At 44.6% G+C, this 15,552-nt stretch overlaps 1 protein-coding gene across 1 annotated transcript in view; it reads right to left on the bottom strand.

The window, feature by feature from the left end:
• Positions 1-15,552, bottom strand: part of ncoa2 (nuclear receptor coactivator 2) — an 87,393-nt gene that overhangs the window by 20,445 nt on the left and 51,396 nt on the right. Inside the window, 6 exon segments of the mRNA XM_034132426.1 lie at positions 2,035-3,253; positions 4,439-4,586; positions 5,727-5,867; positions 6,580-6,681; positions 9,853-10,041; positions 12,110-12,287. Of these exon segments, the coding sequence (XP_033988317.1) occupies positions 2,035-3,253; positions 4,439-4,586; positions 5,727-5,867; positions 6,580-6,681; positions 9,853-10,041; positions 12,110-12,287 (1,977 nt within the window).

Below are 15,552 nucleotides of genomic sequence, written 5' to 3'. Positions count from 1 at the left end.
ACGTACAATGTGTTAAAGTGCTAGCCAATAAGAGGGACACACACACACACACACACACACACACACACACACACACACACACACACACACACACACACACACACACACACACACACACACACACACACACACACACACACACACACACACACACCACACACACACACACACACACACACACACACACACACACACCACACACACACACACACACACACACACACACACCACACACACACACACACACACACACACACACACACACACACACACACACACACACACACACACACACACACACACACACACACACACACACACACACACACACACACACACACACACACACACAGTATCGCCATGGCAGCAGCAGAGAGGACATGCAGCAGCATATGGCTCATCATTTTTCTCTCTACTCTCCTGGGGGGGAGGATCTACTCCTTTGTTCAGCAGCTCTTATTATCCACCCAATCACCTCCTCCTCTTCCTCCTCCTCCTCTTCCTCCTCCTCCTCTTCCTCCTCCTCTTCCTCCTCCTCCTCCTCTATTCGTGTACCCAAGTGACCGAGCACATACAGTACATACATGCAGACGCAGAGAGCATGTCTGGGAAATGTTTCTATAGAAATGTGGAGGAGAGAGAGTCGTATTTATATCTACGTCGGGCTGAACCTCTGCTACAGAAAACTTGCAGCAACACAGAGTTCCCCCCGCTCTTCCTCCCTCGTCCTCCTCTCTTCCAGCGCCAGTTCTGACCCGAGCCCGGTGCCAAACGCAGCCAGGATCAAATGTCTGGATCTCCACGGGGAAACCGTCCAAATGTCACAGCTGTTTGAAGCCGGTGGATCGCTTCCCTCCAACTCCTGCTGCCAGTGAACGCACCAGATGTGTTTATACACGGGAATAAGACACACAGAGTATTACACTGAGCTGTATATCAAGTGTGTCCCACATCCTCATGGAGATCTTGTGTAAGAAGGCCATTTATTTTATACATATTAAACACTATTAGTGCCAGGCGTAAGAAGAAGGGGGAGTTTCTTTGAGTTTCTTGTATTTACAAGATGACATTTTGAGGATAAGTTACAACTGTCAGTATTATCGCGAGGTATTGGAACTAATACATCAATTGCACGGCCCTAATACTGGTGTTTGACAATACACACAAGTAAATGGGCTAGTGTGTGTGTGTGTGTGTGTGTGTGTGTGTGTGTGTGTGTGTGTGTGTGTGACCTCTGCAGCACCAACATCTGCTGCCTAACCCAGATCATTGGAGAGGAAGTGGAGCAGCACAGGAGGAAAGTTTAGCCACGAAGAGAAGGAGGTTACTGAATCAGTTTTGAGGGCAGCGCGACTCATTTCATCGTTTCAGAGGAGGGGATGAAGAAGTAAACAAAAAAGGAGACCCTCTCTCATATGCACTGAGACCCTGAGGATATCTAGACCTTACCACATTAAACAGACCTTACTAGACTAGTACATTGGAGAAAATGATGATGATATTCCTACATTTGTCTGTATTATTGACAAACAATCTGAAAAGATATTTCCCGTTTTTGACACAGCTCTCTGGAGTTACTTTAGGTATTGGGACGAAACATGTGTCTATTAAAATAAGGCTTTTACAAAATGAACACGCCACTTTAAACAATAGTTTGAGGTGCATAAAGTTGATATATGCATATAAAATAAGCAATGTATTGGATATGGAAATACACTGAATACAAATAGAATGATGGCTAAATGTGAAAGGATATTGGCTTGAACACATTTATAAAAACATATATACTTTTCTGAGGATTTTTTGCACCTAGTTCAATTTTTTTCGTGGCGTTTTCTCTGCCTTTGCAACCCTTGACTTTCGACAGTGGCCTGTTGTAAAAATGGCATCATCAACACCCTGAAGATATCTAGATTATACCCCAGGAACTGAAAGAAATGTTGCACCTAGATCAGAGGTTTTGGGTGGTGAAGATGGCAACTAAGTGAAAGTGCGTCACACCTGATGTTGTTGTTGTTGTTGTTTTGCTCTCACCTGCTCGGCACGGTCGTATCCAGCGTCTTGTTTCTCCGTCTTCACCGTGGGATGTTTCCCTCCCTCCAGCTTCACCTCCCCCGCCTCCAGCTTCAACTTCTCCTTCCCTGCGGTGTCGTCCTTGTCCAGCAGGTATCTCAGCAGGGCGTTGTCCTTCTTCTTGGGGCTCAGAGGCTCTTGTTTCAGACCCATATCGGACCCTGACCCCTGACCCCCAGCCCCCTGGTTCTGCTCCTGACCCGGCTCTTTGCCCGTTGCCTCGGCTGTGAGTTTAGCCAGGTCCACGGGGGACGTGCTGTTCTGCAGGAGCTGGTGCAGGATCTTGTGTTTCTCTTTTAGCGAGGAGGCGTGAGTGTTCGCTGCGTTTTGGCCCCCGCGGCCCTCTTTCCCCTCTCCTCCCGGGGACAAAGGGGTCTCCAGGGGCTCCGGTTTAGTCGTGAGAAGCTGTAGAAGCTTAGTGTGGCCCTTATTGTCATGAAGACGGTTCAGGGAGTCATCAGGGGCCCCTTCTCGCTCCTCTTTAGGCTCCATATTAGTTTCCTGACCCTCCATATTCGATCCGTATGACTCTCCTCCCAGTTTGGACATCAGATGAGAGCCCCCTCCCTGTGAGACCCCCACTGGAGAACCCATCTTTCTGTCTGGAGACCCCAGAGTGTGAGGGGCCCCGTGTCCCACCCCATGACACTCACTAAGGGCCTGAAGTGCTGAAAGAGAGCTGCTAGTGTAGCTGTTAGCATTGCCGCTGCTACCTGGGGGGCCCCCACACATCCCTACAGGTGAGGGGGAGTGAATACCCGCTACTCGAGGGCTCCCAGACCCCCCAGGACTGTTTCGATGCCTCGGGGACAACATAGAGTTCTGTTGAGGAGGATGTGGCCCTCCTGCTGGGCTCGGACTCGCTCTAGACGGACTGTTCATCCTCCAATTAGCCCCTTGTTGAGGTGGCTGCATGCCTCCAGTGTGATTGTGAGGAGGGGGACACCCGAAACGATAGCTCTGCATGTGGCCCCCCATGGCAGGAGGCTCTCGAGGGCCAAGAGAGGAGAAAGGCGTGCTGCTGTTGCTGCTGATGGTGGTCTCCTGGCCCTGAGGCCCAGAACCAGGCAGGCTGCCGGGGGTCGGGGGGGTCATGGAGGGCGTGGAGGAGTTCATGGGTTTGGGGGCCATTCCTGGGGTCTGACCGATGTCCTGACCCATCCCACACACCGTCTGCTCCCTGAAGGGGACACAATATCAAACGGAGAAAAGTTAAGTAACCGTTCATATATCAAATCAAATCAAATCAAATCAAATCAGGTTTTATTTATAAAGCACATTTAAAAGCGATTTTTGGTCGAGCCAAAGTGCTGTACATGTAATAAAAACACATTACTACAATCACAATAAACGACAATAAATTACAACAGATATATATAAAAAACAAAAATAAAACACAAGGAAAAGTCAGGAGTCGTGCTCCGCTCTAACTAGAAGGCCAGAGAGAAGAAGTGTGTTTTTAGTTTTGATTTAAAAACCCCTAGGGTCTGGGCCGACCTCACATGGAGGGGCAGAGTGTTCCAGAGCCTAGGGCCAGCTGCTGCGAAGGCTCGGTGCCCTCGGGTTTTGAGCCTGGTCTTGGGCACTACCAGCAGCAGCTGGTCAGCAGACCTTAAAGCTCTGGCTGGGGTGTAGCGCTGGAGGAGTTCAGCTATATAGGCCGGAGCCAGCCCATTTAGGGCTTTAAAAACAAATAAAAGGATTTTAAAATCAATTCTGAACCGAACTGGAAGCCAGTGCAGTGAGGCCAGAATAGGGGTGATGTGGTCACGCTTTTTGTGGCCAGTGAGTAGACGTGCAGCAGCGTTTTGGACTAGCTGCAGGCGTTTAATTGAGGCCTGGTCCATACCCACATACAGAGCGTTACAATAGTCCAGTCTCGAGGTTACAAAGGCGTTGATAACCCTTTCTAAGTCATTAAAAGATAAATACGACTTGGTTTTGGCCAATAGTCTTATTTTAAAAAAAAGCAGGATTTTACTACTATATATAATATCAAAAATATTCTGAAGTGTTTTTGTCCGGACACAAATATGATTCAAACCCAAATATGAAAGACACAATGTCCAACGTAGAAAAGTAAAGTCACCAGATAATACTCACGTTTAAAAAGCTGGAATCTGAGGTTTTTAATTGAAATGTGATTTAAACCAATGATCAAAACAGAAGGTGTTTAATTGAATAGCCCTTAAAGCTCTGATGTGAGTGAAATACCATCTACATGATTTGATTGATACCCTTTTCCCTGAGACTAATAGCATCCACACATATAACCTCCCCGTGCTTTAGGGTATGGACAGGATGCAGCATGTCTCCTCCTTCCAGCTGCAGATTTCCCCCACAATGCCACAGGTGCATGACATACCTCTGCAGGATGTGCAGCGACATGTAGAGCTGCGGCTCGTTGGTGGCCGGAGAGCGCACCAGTTTGCTCTTAGTGTGCGCCGACACGATGGTGCCGTCAGAGAGAGAGAAGCGGTAGATGGGACTGAAGGCCTGGCCGTGGCGCAGCACTGAGGACACACAAAACAGGTTTTACTGAGAACGATTCATGTGTATACTCAAACTTCACCCTGTTTTGTAGAGTTTAGGCTCTGATTTGAGTGTAAACGTGTTTATTTGTGCAAGTTTAGCATGAATGAACGTTGCATTCACGCCATCATTTCCTGATTCAATAAGGAGATGCACATAGAAAACAGTTTTTACTGAGAATGATTCATGCGTTTGTAGATAATTTTGGCTATTTTGTAGAGTTTAGGCTCCGATTTGAGTTGAAAATTGCCCATTTTGCAAGAAAAATCAGTTCAATATCGGTTAGTATGACTTTTTCAAACTCCGTAATTGTATACAAACACACATTAATCTGCTTTATTACATGGCTTAGTTGAATACTCGATTCTGATTGGTCAATTCAGAACACGTGACACGTTGTTAATCCAGAACAGACAGACCGCTGTCAAGGACTTATTGACCGTTGTTAAGGACGCTCACATCTGCATGCAGTTTGCTTTTCTAACTGACAAGACAAGAGCGACAAGCAAACAGCCGAGAAGTAACGGGCAGCGTCCAGACATAGACATCAAACGGCGACACATATTCAGTTGCCAGTTCCTTTGGCATTAGGGCAGGGATATCTAGATACTTCCCAAGGTTTGACATAATGAATTGTGCTAATTTTAAAGCAAGCAACGATGTTTTCAAATCTGTAATCAAAAAGCTCCGCCTTCCTGCCGTTGCGTTGCTACGTTTTTCAAACGGTAACAACGGACTATTTTCCTTAGCGGATGCATGTCAATTTAAATCAATACATACAACTATTTTTTAAATCAATAAAATCATTTTCTAAATCCATAAAAGCATTTCAATTAATAGTGGGAGTCATATCGTTACTTTGTTGAGAATGTGGCCATGTAATAAGCGGGATAATGTGCAGCGACTTGGTCATTATGGGGAAAAGAACACCCTCCCTTACTTAACGTCTTAAGTCACAAGAACATTCAAGAGCCTGATTTCCATGTCCACATACAGTTTTAGAAAGGATATGATGATATTGAGATATACATGTTGCCTAAAGTACAGATAATATTCTTTATAAGCCATATGCAAAGATCATTGTTCACACTAATGGAGTCCTAAAGGTGAGTGGTTGTTACCTTCCTGCTGGTGTCTCTTAGCGAAGGACATCTCCCCGTCGTTCTGCAGGTGGAACCTCTGAATGCATCGCCGCACCAGATCCTCCCAGCCCGGCTTCATGGAGGCCCGCAGCAGACTGGTGTCCAGAGACGTGATCTTACCTGGAACACACACAGGACGTTTGCTTTTTAATGACTGTTTTTAAAATGCCATTTTCTTAATATCTTTCATGTTTGGAAAGCACTTTGAATTGCCTTGTGTTGAAAGGGGCGATCGAAATAAACTTGCCTTGCCTTAGTGACACACACACAAGTACTTCGTCCCCTTCTTACGCATGATTCACTAATTGTTACTGGATGGTGCTTTTATGTGAGTTAGTGTGTGTTTTCCTACATATGCGTGTGTGTGTGTGTGTGTGTGTGTGTGTGGGGGGGGGGGGGGTGGTGGGGGGTTGTGTGTGTGGGGTTGTGTGGGGGGTTGTTGTGTGTGGGGTTGTGTGTGTGGGGGGTTGTGTGGGGGGTTGTGTGTGGTGTGTGTGTGTGTGGTTGTGTCTGTGTGTGTGTGGGGTTGTGTGTGGTTGTGTGTGTGTGTGTGTGGTTGTGTCTGTGTGTGTGGTTGTGTCTGTGTGTGTGTGTGGTTGTGTAGGGGGTTGTGTGTGTGGGGTTGTGTGCGTGGGGGTGTGTGTGTGGGGTTGTGTGGGGGGTTGTGTGTGTGTGTGTGTGTGTATGTGTGGTTGTGTCTGTGTGTGTGTGTGTATGTGTCGTTGTGTGTGTGTGTGTGTGTGGTTGGTTCTGTGTGTGTGGTTGTGTCTGTGTGTGTGTGGGGTTGTGTGTGGTTGTGTGTGTGTGTGTGTGTGTGTGTGTGTGTGTGTACCTTGCAGGTCTTGGCGCGTGGTGAAACTCTCGTGAGTCGGCAGCACCGGTCTCTCTTTCATCGGCACTCTGCGAGCCACACAGATCAGACAGGACTGGAAATCTGAGAGGAGGAAGAGGTGATGAAGAGGAGGAGGTGATGAAGAGGAGGGGGGAGGAAGAGGAAGAGAGTGAGAAAGAAAATTAAATGCATGTTATTCCCATGCAGCGTAATTAATACAGTTATTAATGAGCACAGGGATCAGAGCTCCACTTCCTTCATGAAGAGGAGCAGCAAGGGAGATGATGGAGTGTGACCTTTGAAGGTGTGTGTGTGTGTGTGTGTGTGTGTGTGTGTGTTGGCCTGCGTCACTGCCTAGTCTCACCTGCAGTGTCATCTCACACTGATGACACTTCCCCTGGCCCGACATCATTAAAGACGGCCATCGCTCAATCATGACAGTAACATGTCTCTCACACACAGATGACACCATGGGCAGGACTGGGTGACCCCGAAAAAGTCTGCCATCTAACTTTCTCTCTGCCACACACACTTTCTCCGTGCCCCACACACACACACTTTCTCCGTGCCCCACACACACACACACACACACACACACTCTTGGGTGGTCCGGCCCTTAGATCTATGAATCTCTCTCAATTCTCCTGCTTTCTCTCTCCTTCCTGTCTACGGCTGGACAAATTCCTGCACTGGAACCACTGATCCTGCCTTACACCACACACACACACACACACACACACACACACACACACACACACACACACACACACACACACACACACACACACACACACACACACACACACACACACAGCACACACACACACACATCACACACACACACACACACACAACACACACACACACACACACACACGACACACACAGCACACACACACACACACACACACACACACACAACACACACACACACACACACACACACACACACACAACACACACACACACACACACACACACACACACACACACACACACACACACACACACACACACACACACCACACACACACACACCACTCCTGCTTTCTCTCTCCTTCCTGTCTACGGCTGGACAAATTCCTGCACTGGAACCACTGATCCTGCCTTACCCCACACACACACACATACACACACACACACACACACACAAACACACTCTCTCACAACCCTGGCCCGGGTCCTAGTCAGTGTTTCTGCCAGAGTACGGCTGGCAGGCAGCTGGTGCTCAGAGGAAGCCAGAGAGAGGAAAGACAGGTTGAGCCTGAGAGAGAAACATTTACATTTTCACTGAAGTAGAGCTACTTCAAAAGAAAAGTATTATTTTTGATCATCAAATCTCGTTTTTGCACAGCTGTAGTTCCTTTATAGCCCAACTTTAGCTTAGCGGTGGTGACGTGAAGTCATGTGACCGGGCTGTAGTTCCTTTATAGCCCAGCATTAGCCACCTTTAGCTTAGCGGTGGTGACGTGAAGTCATGTGACCGGGCTGTAGTTCCTTTATAGCCCAGCATTAGCCACCTTTAGCTTAGCGGTGGTGACGTGAAGTCATGTGACCGGGCTGTAGTTCCTTTATAGCCCAGCATTAGCCACCTTTAGCTTAGCGGTGGTGACGTGAAGTCATGTGACCGTGCTGTAGTTCCTTTATAGCCCAATATTAGCCACCTTTAGCTTAGCGGTGGTGACGTGAAGTCATGTGACCGCGCTGTAGTTCCTTTATAGCCCAGCATTAGCCACCTTTAGCTTAGCGGTGGTGACGTGAAGTCATGTGACCGAGCTGTAGTTCCTTTATAGCCTAACATTAGCCTCCTTTAGCTTAGCGGTGGTGACGGGAAGTCATGTGACCGTGCTGTAGTTCCTTTATAGCCCAACATTAGCCGCCTTTAGCTTAGCGGTGGTGACGTGAAGTCATGTGACCGTGCTGTAGTTCCTTTATAGCCCAACATTAGCCGCCTTTAGCTTAGCGGTGGTGACGTGAAGTCATGTGACCGTGCTGTAGTTCCTTTATAGCCCAACATTAGCCGCCTTTAGCTTAGCGGTGGTGACGTGAAGTCATGTGACCGAGCTGTAGTTCCTTTATAGCCTAACATTAGCCTCCTTTAGCTTAGCGGTGGTGACGGGAAGTCATGTGACCGTGCTGTAGTTCCTTTATAGCCCAACATTAGCCGCCTTTAGCTTAGCGGTGGTGACGTGAAGTCATGTGACCGTGCTGTAGTTCCTTTATAGCCCAACATTAGCCGCCTTTAGCTTAGCGGTGGTGACGTGAAGTCATGTGACCGTGCTGTAGTTCCTTTATAGCCCAACATTAGCCGCCTTTAGCTTAGCGGTGGTGACGTGAAGTCATGTGACCGAGCTGTAGTTCCTTTATAGCCTAACATTAGCCTCCTTTAGCTTAGCGGTGGTGACGGGAAGTCATGTGACCGTGCTGTAGTTCCTTTATAGCCCAACATTAGCCGCCTTTAGCTTAGCGGTGGTGACGTGAAGTCATGTGACCGTGCTGTAGTTCCTTTATAGCCTAACATTAGCCACCTTTAGCTTAGCGGTGGTGAGGTGAAGTCATGTGACCGTGCTGTAGTTCCTTTATAGCCCAACATTAGCCACCTTTAGCTTAGCGGTGGTGACGTGAAGTCATGTGACCGTGCTGTAGTGCCTTTATAGCCCAACATTAGCCTCCTTTAGCTTAGCGGTGGTGACGTGAAGTCATGTGACCGTGCTGTAGTTCCTTTATAGCCCAACATTAGCCACCTTTAGCTTAGCGGTGGTGATGTGAAGTCATGTGACCGTGCTGTAGTTCCTCTATAGCCCAACATTAGCCACCTTTAACTTAGCGGTGGTGACGTGAAGTCATGTGACCGTGCTGTAGTTCCTTTATAGCCCAACATTAGCCACCTTTAGCTTAGCGGTGGTGACGTGAAGTCATGTGACCGTGCTGTAGTTCCTTTATAGCCCAACATTAGCCACCTTTAGCTTAGCGGTGGTGACGTGAAGTCATGTGACCGTGCTGTAGTTCCTTTATAGCCCAAATGTAGCTTTTTACCTCAGAAATCATAAAGTGGTGTTAACATGTGGAGATTATCCTGCTGAACTAAACGTATCATAAATGTTGACATTATTTGGAGAAATCCCATTGGACCAGGGAGATGCTGCATTCAGGGGAAAAGACAGAAATACAACATCTCTTCACCCCTCTAGGTTATCAAGTGTTAAACACCATGATTACTATACATATGACGTGAATGGATGTAATTCACAGAGTTTCATCATATCTTCGTACCGTCTCCCTCCTCTTTGATGGACTTGGGCTCGGACACAGCGAAGCACTGCATGGTTTCGTATTTCTGCGTCTGAGGCTCGTGCTCCTGCGATTCCTCCGTGTTCTCACTGTGAGGATTCACCAACATCCGGCAGTTAAAGGTGTGGCTGTTCCTCCTGGGACCCTCGCTGGACCACGGGACGCCGTTCACTGCAGGAGGAAGGAACATTTAATATGTGAAGCTAAGGTACATTGATTTATAAAAGCACACTGTCAGACACAGAGGCAAGTCAAAGCGCTTTACATCATCATTAACACTTAACAAGAAGACAACAGAAAGGAATAACAGATTCATAAAAACATGCACAAAAGAGATAAGAGGAAGGAGTGTGAGGAAGAGGAAGAGGTGTTGCCGGGTAGAGTTCAGACGTAATGAGCATCACAGACAGGACTCCACATGCATGTCCTCTAAACCAGTGGTTCTCAACTGGTCAGGCCTCGGGACCCACTTTTTACTTTGTCAATAAATCGCGACCCACCATTTTGAACCACTTAAATCTATTCAACAAAAAATAGTGCTGTAATATATACGCTTTTCAGCATACAATATTAATTAAAGTGAAGTACAGTGCATATATCCCTTCACAGAACCAAAGTATGCTTTTAAAAAGGTTTAATGAGATGATGGAATCAAAGCTGAACTATATAACATAAAAACGTGACATGCTGAAAACCCAACCCCAGCAGGGGGTCTGGGGGGATTCTCCCCCAGGAGATTTTTAGAAATACTAACATATAAACTACACATTCTGGTACACTCTGAGAAGAAAATAAATACATCTATTACTACCCGACATATTCATAATATTTTCTGCCATTGTTTGTTTTTCACGGGCCTTCAAAATAAAAGTTTAAAAAAAAAAGCAAAAAAAAAAATTAAAACTTTTTTTTTTTTTTTTCTTCACTCACACATCCGCGACCCACTCGAAACGGACCCGCGACCCACTTTTGGGTCGCGACCCACCAGTTGAGAACCACTGCTCTAAAACACCACTGCCAATCTACTCTCTATCACAGAGAAGAAGAAGAAGAAAGAGAGAGATGAACAGTCTCAGTCTCTCACACACACACACACAAACTAAACACACACACACACACACACAAACTAAACACACACACACACACACACAAACTAAACACACACACACACACACACACACACACACACACACACACACACACACACACACACACACACACACACATCTAACTCCAGCTAACTCCATCTGGCTAGTGATCTGATTCAGAGCATTGATATTGTGCAGAATCTGGGACACTGTGATGATCGTTCAGGAGGAGCAGAGAGGCAGATGGTGAGCAAGCAGACCTCAATACAGAGGAAGGGGGGAGGAAGGGAAGAGGAGAGAGGACGAGGAGAGGAGATGAGGACGAGGAGACGAGGGAAGGAGGTAGAGGAAGGGAAGAGGACAAGCTGAGCGGAGGATGGGAGAGAGGATTGAGAAAGTAGAGGAAAAAGAGGAGAGCAGAGGAGATAAGAGAAGATAATTGGGAGAGGAAAGGAGACGAGACGAGGGAGGGGAGAGGAGATAAGAGGACGAGGAAAGGAGGTAGAGGAAGGGAAGATGAAGTGTTTTTATCAAACATAGATTGGTTAATGTGAGAAGAAGAGAGATGTGTGTAGAGGACAAGAGCGAGGAAAACAGAGAAGACGGAGACACAGGTTTCCCACATCCTCTAGGTGCACATTTCAGTAATTTAATCAATCGTACGTCGTGATTAGTGAGTCTATAGAAGAGGTGAAGGTGAGAAGAAGAGAGGTGCGTGTAGAGGACAAGAGCCAGGAAAACAGAGAAGATATAGAGAAAGGTTTCCCACATCCTCTACGTCACGTTTCAGAGTTTAATCAAACGTACGTCACGTTAATTGAGTCTAACGAAGAGGTGAGGGTGTCAGAAAGAGACGTGGAGACACAGGTTTCCCACATCCTCTACGTCACGTTTCAGTAATTTAATCAATCGTACGTCGATTAGTGAGTCTATAGAAGGGTGAAGGTGTGAAGAAGAGAGGTGTGTGTAGAGGACAGAAGGCAGGAGAAGGGAAGAGTCAGAAAGACGTCACGTTTCAGAGTTTAAATCAAACGTACGTCCCGTTGATTGAGTCTAAGGAAGAGATGAAGGTGTCAGGTGGAGACGTGGAGACACAGACTGACGGAGGGAACACCTAAAGGGTTAAATGATAATAAAGCAGTGTTTCTGACCGAGGGATTTGGGCAGCAGGTTCTTGATGAACTCGGCGTGGTCTCCGACGTGCAGCACGCTGTACACGCTGGTGTTCATCAGCTCCTCCTGGTTGTAGCGCAGATACTGCGTCACGTTCTCAGACACGAACACGATGTTCCCCTCCATGTTCACCACGAAGAAGAAGCCATCCAGGGCCTGAGGGGAAGAGAGGAGAGAAGAGGTTTCATTAGTGGACTTTCAACACCAAAACAGAGCTCATTTTGACAGGAAAATGGAGCAAAAAGTACTACTGTGTAGCCTCGTCCTGCTATGATATGCTTTCCCCTTCTTCATGACTTAAAGGGGACCTATCATGCAAAATGCACTTTTGTACGTCTTTTCTACATGAATATGTGTCCCCGGTGTTCCAGGGAACTCACCAAGTGTCAGAAAACACAACCCTCTCTATTTTCCTCCATACCCAAATCTCTAAAAAAGGGGCTGCAACGGATCTGATACAGACTGATCCAGATTTGAACACTGTCCTGACGTCAGGACGGTGGCGCTACGGCTATTGGGCCAACTCCACCAATCAGGAGGAGACAGCCACGGCCATTGCCGTTCGAAAGCGCTGGAGACGCTGTAGTACATATGCCAGGCCTGTAGGTGGTGCTGTTCTCACATGAATCAGCCCTTGCAAAAACAGAGCTAACATTTTTCAAATTGAGCGAAATGAGGCATGGCTAAAATGCATGATCTGTTTGGTATTTTGAAAAAAAAAAAGTATAAATATGCCTTATATAGGTATGGTCCTACACTATATTATTCAAATATAGCATGATAGGTCCACTTTAAGTTGATTAATTTTGCCGCTCTCGCTTGAAACCGTCTAATTGTAATGTTTATATTTTAATAAATTCTCATTTGATCTTTTCATGCTTGTATAAATAATTGTAACTTCTTATTTGACGAAGAAGAGGGGGAAGAGAGGAGGTTTAATTATTGGACTTTTTACACCAACACATTATTTAGTATTTCGTTTTGTGTGCATCTTATACAATGTTCATGAACTTTATCTAATAACAGAAGGGATGTTTCGTAACAGAGGCATCACTGACATCGTGAGGGACAATCTGCAGGTGTGATAACAGTCAAACAAACAGGAAATTACAATATTTTGGTAATTACACCAAGCAACCTTTTTCTTTTGGTGATAGAACTGGTTATCAGCTCATCAGTAGTTTATTCATTCTTTGAAATGTGGCCTTAGGATGGTTTTTCTTACAAGCAGTTATCAAAAAACTGAGCTTATTTTGACAGGAAAATGGAGGAAAAAGTAAGAAAAGTAAGCCTCGTCCTGCTATGATATAGTTTTCCCTTCTTCACGACTTAAAACCGTCTGATTTCCAGTGCATAAAAACCATTTCCTGAGCTTTGTTGATAGCCAATATTCAAATGAAATGCAGATGTGTGTGTGAGTAATCACCTCCTTTTTCTACATCCTCTGTTTTCTGCATGGTTTCTTTTAAAGTTGCATTTTTTTGTTGTAAATATATATTTTGTAATGGTTATGTTTGTTAGTGAACAAGTGGTTTGTAAAAGCCTCATGCATACATGATATGCATGAGCTGCAGTGGTTAATAAATCAATTGACACAAAGAAATGCAAATATTTTAATAATTCATGAATGCCTAAGGTTATATTTAATTAAAAAATGTCAGAAAATGCTATTTTGAGCTGCTTTTTGTCTGTTTTATATCTTAAAAGAGTGATTATTTTTGGTTTCAAAGATATTTCCTTGGACTTTCAGAAACACTTGATGGGTCTTTATCACAATTTTCTGACATTTTATACACAAAACGATGAACCCATTAAACCAGAAGTTAAAACATTATTTTACATTACACTCTATTATTGGTAATTTTACAGCTCTTCTAAAAACCCTGCAGGAACTTCCTGTAAAACCCGGGATAATAATAACTCGTTTAACGCCACAACCTCATTTTCTATCTTCATTAAAAGGATTTCCAGGGCTCTTCAAATAGCCACGATTCCAGTTATTAATGCGGAAATGAATGTGTGTGTGTGTGTGTGTGTGTGTGTGTGTGTGTGTGTGTGTGTGTGTGTGTGTGTGTGTGTGTGTGGTGAGAGGAAGCAGAAGTGTTGGTTATCCCCATGTTTCATTATTATTAGGTTGTCATATTCACAGGGTTCCTGCCGGTTTCACCAACTCAAATGTAAGACTTTTTAAGACCTTTTTAAGACCACTTTGAATAGAATGTAAGACCTATTTCACGGCAAGAAAGTATGAAGGAAAATTGCTATGAAAGAAGAAATACGTCCCATAATTACTTACAAAGTAAATGTATTCACGTTCATGTTTATATTTTAATACATATTTTTATTTGATCTTTTCATGCTTGTATAAATCATTTTAATTCCCTATTTGTATATAAATGTCTTTATTTAATGGCACATTCTTACCTTCAAATCGTACATTTATATACATATTTTTATTCTATTTTAATCAAATGCATCACTAATTGGATCTTTAACTCAATATATTGTATGAATATTTAGATTTAGATTTATTTTTAATGTAATTTCCCTTTAAATATTTTACTTGAACTCCTTTTTTAATATAAATATCTTAGTTCACTTTTTTTATAGTGCACATTGATACCTTTCAATTTTTGTCATTTTAAAATTGAGCAACTTTCACAAAAAACACATATTCTGATTCTGAAATAAGCAGCACATGGAGGTGGGGGGTGTCCATCTATCAGTGTGTGAGGAGGGGGAGGGAGGAGGAGTTAATTGAAAAAATACAGCCTCAGGTCGGCCATTACACACAGGATGGTGGCAATTAGGCCATCTAATCACCCAGAGCCGTTAAAAGGGATTCTGTCGGCTGTAAATCTGTGAAGTGTTGAGATAAGAGACAAAAGCGTGTCTGCTGCTGACCTCTAGAAACTGAATCACATGCAGTTATGTAGTTCTTTAGAGGGATGCATTGATTGATCTGCAACACATCTGTATTTACCTCAATCGGTGCCATCGGTAATCAGTACATAGGATTATAATTAACTGTTCTCTAAATGCTGTGTGGGTTTTTTGCAATGTACACAACTTTGGTAAGTAGTAAGAAGAGATGAGAGGTTTGTGCATGAATTAAAAAAGATAGAAAAAGTTTGTTTCGGGGGAATTTTAGTGACAATAAAATGGCCAATATATGCGTCTACCTGCTTGTATATTCAGTTAAATCTCATGCACCTCAAACAAAACTAACATTTGTCTTGTGCTGTTGTAATTATAGAAACATTCTGGTCATTCAGTGGAAGAAAAAGGATGTTTACGATGCACTCATTCAAAATAATCAAACCCTCCTTTAATGAAAATACATCTTAAATATCTCTCAATTTAAAATAAGTTATCAAGATTACATTTTCTTGATAATTCAGTCAATCATCAACATCTTGGG

This window comes from Trematomus bernacchii, unplaced genomic scaffold (genome assembly GCF_902827165.1).
Source record: "Trematomus bernacchii unplaced genomic scaffold, fTreBer1.1, whole genome shotgun sequence".
NCBI lineage: Eukaryota > Metazoa > Chordata > Actinopteri > Perciformes > Nototheniidae > Trematomus > Trematomus bernacchii.
Note: the sequence above shows the minus strand (reverse complement) of the source record. Positions and strands in the feature narration are given on the sequence as shown.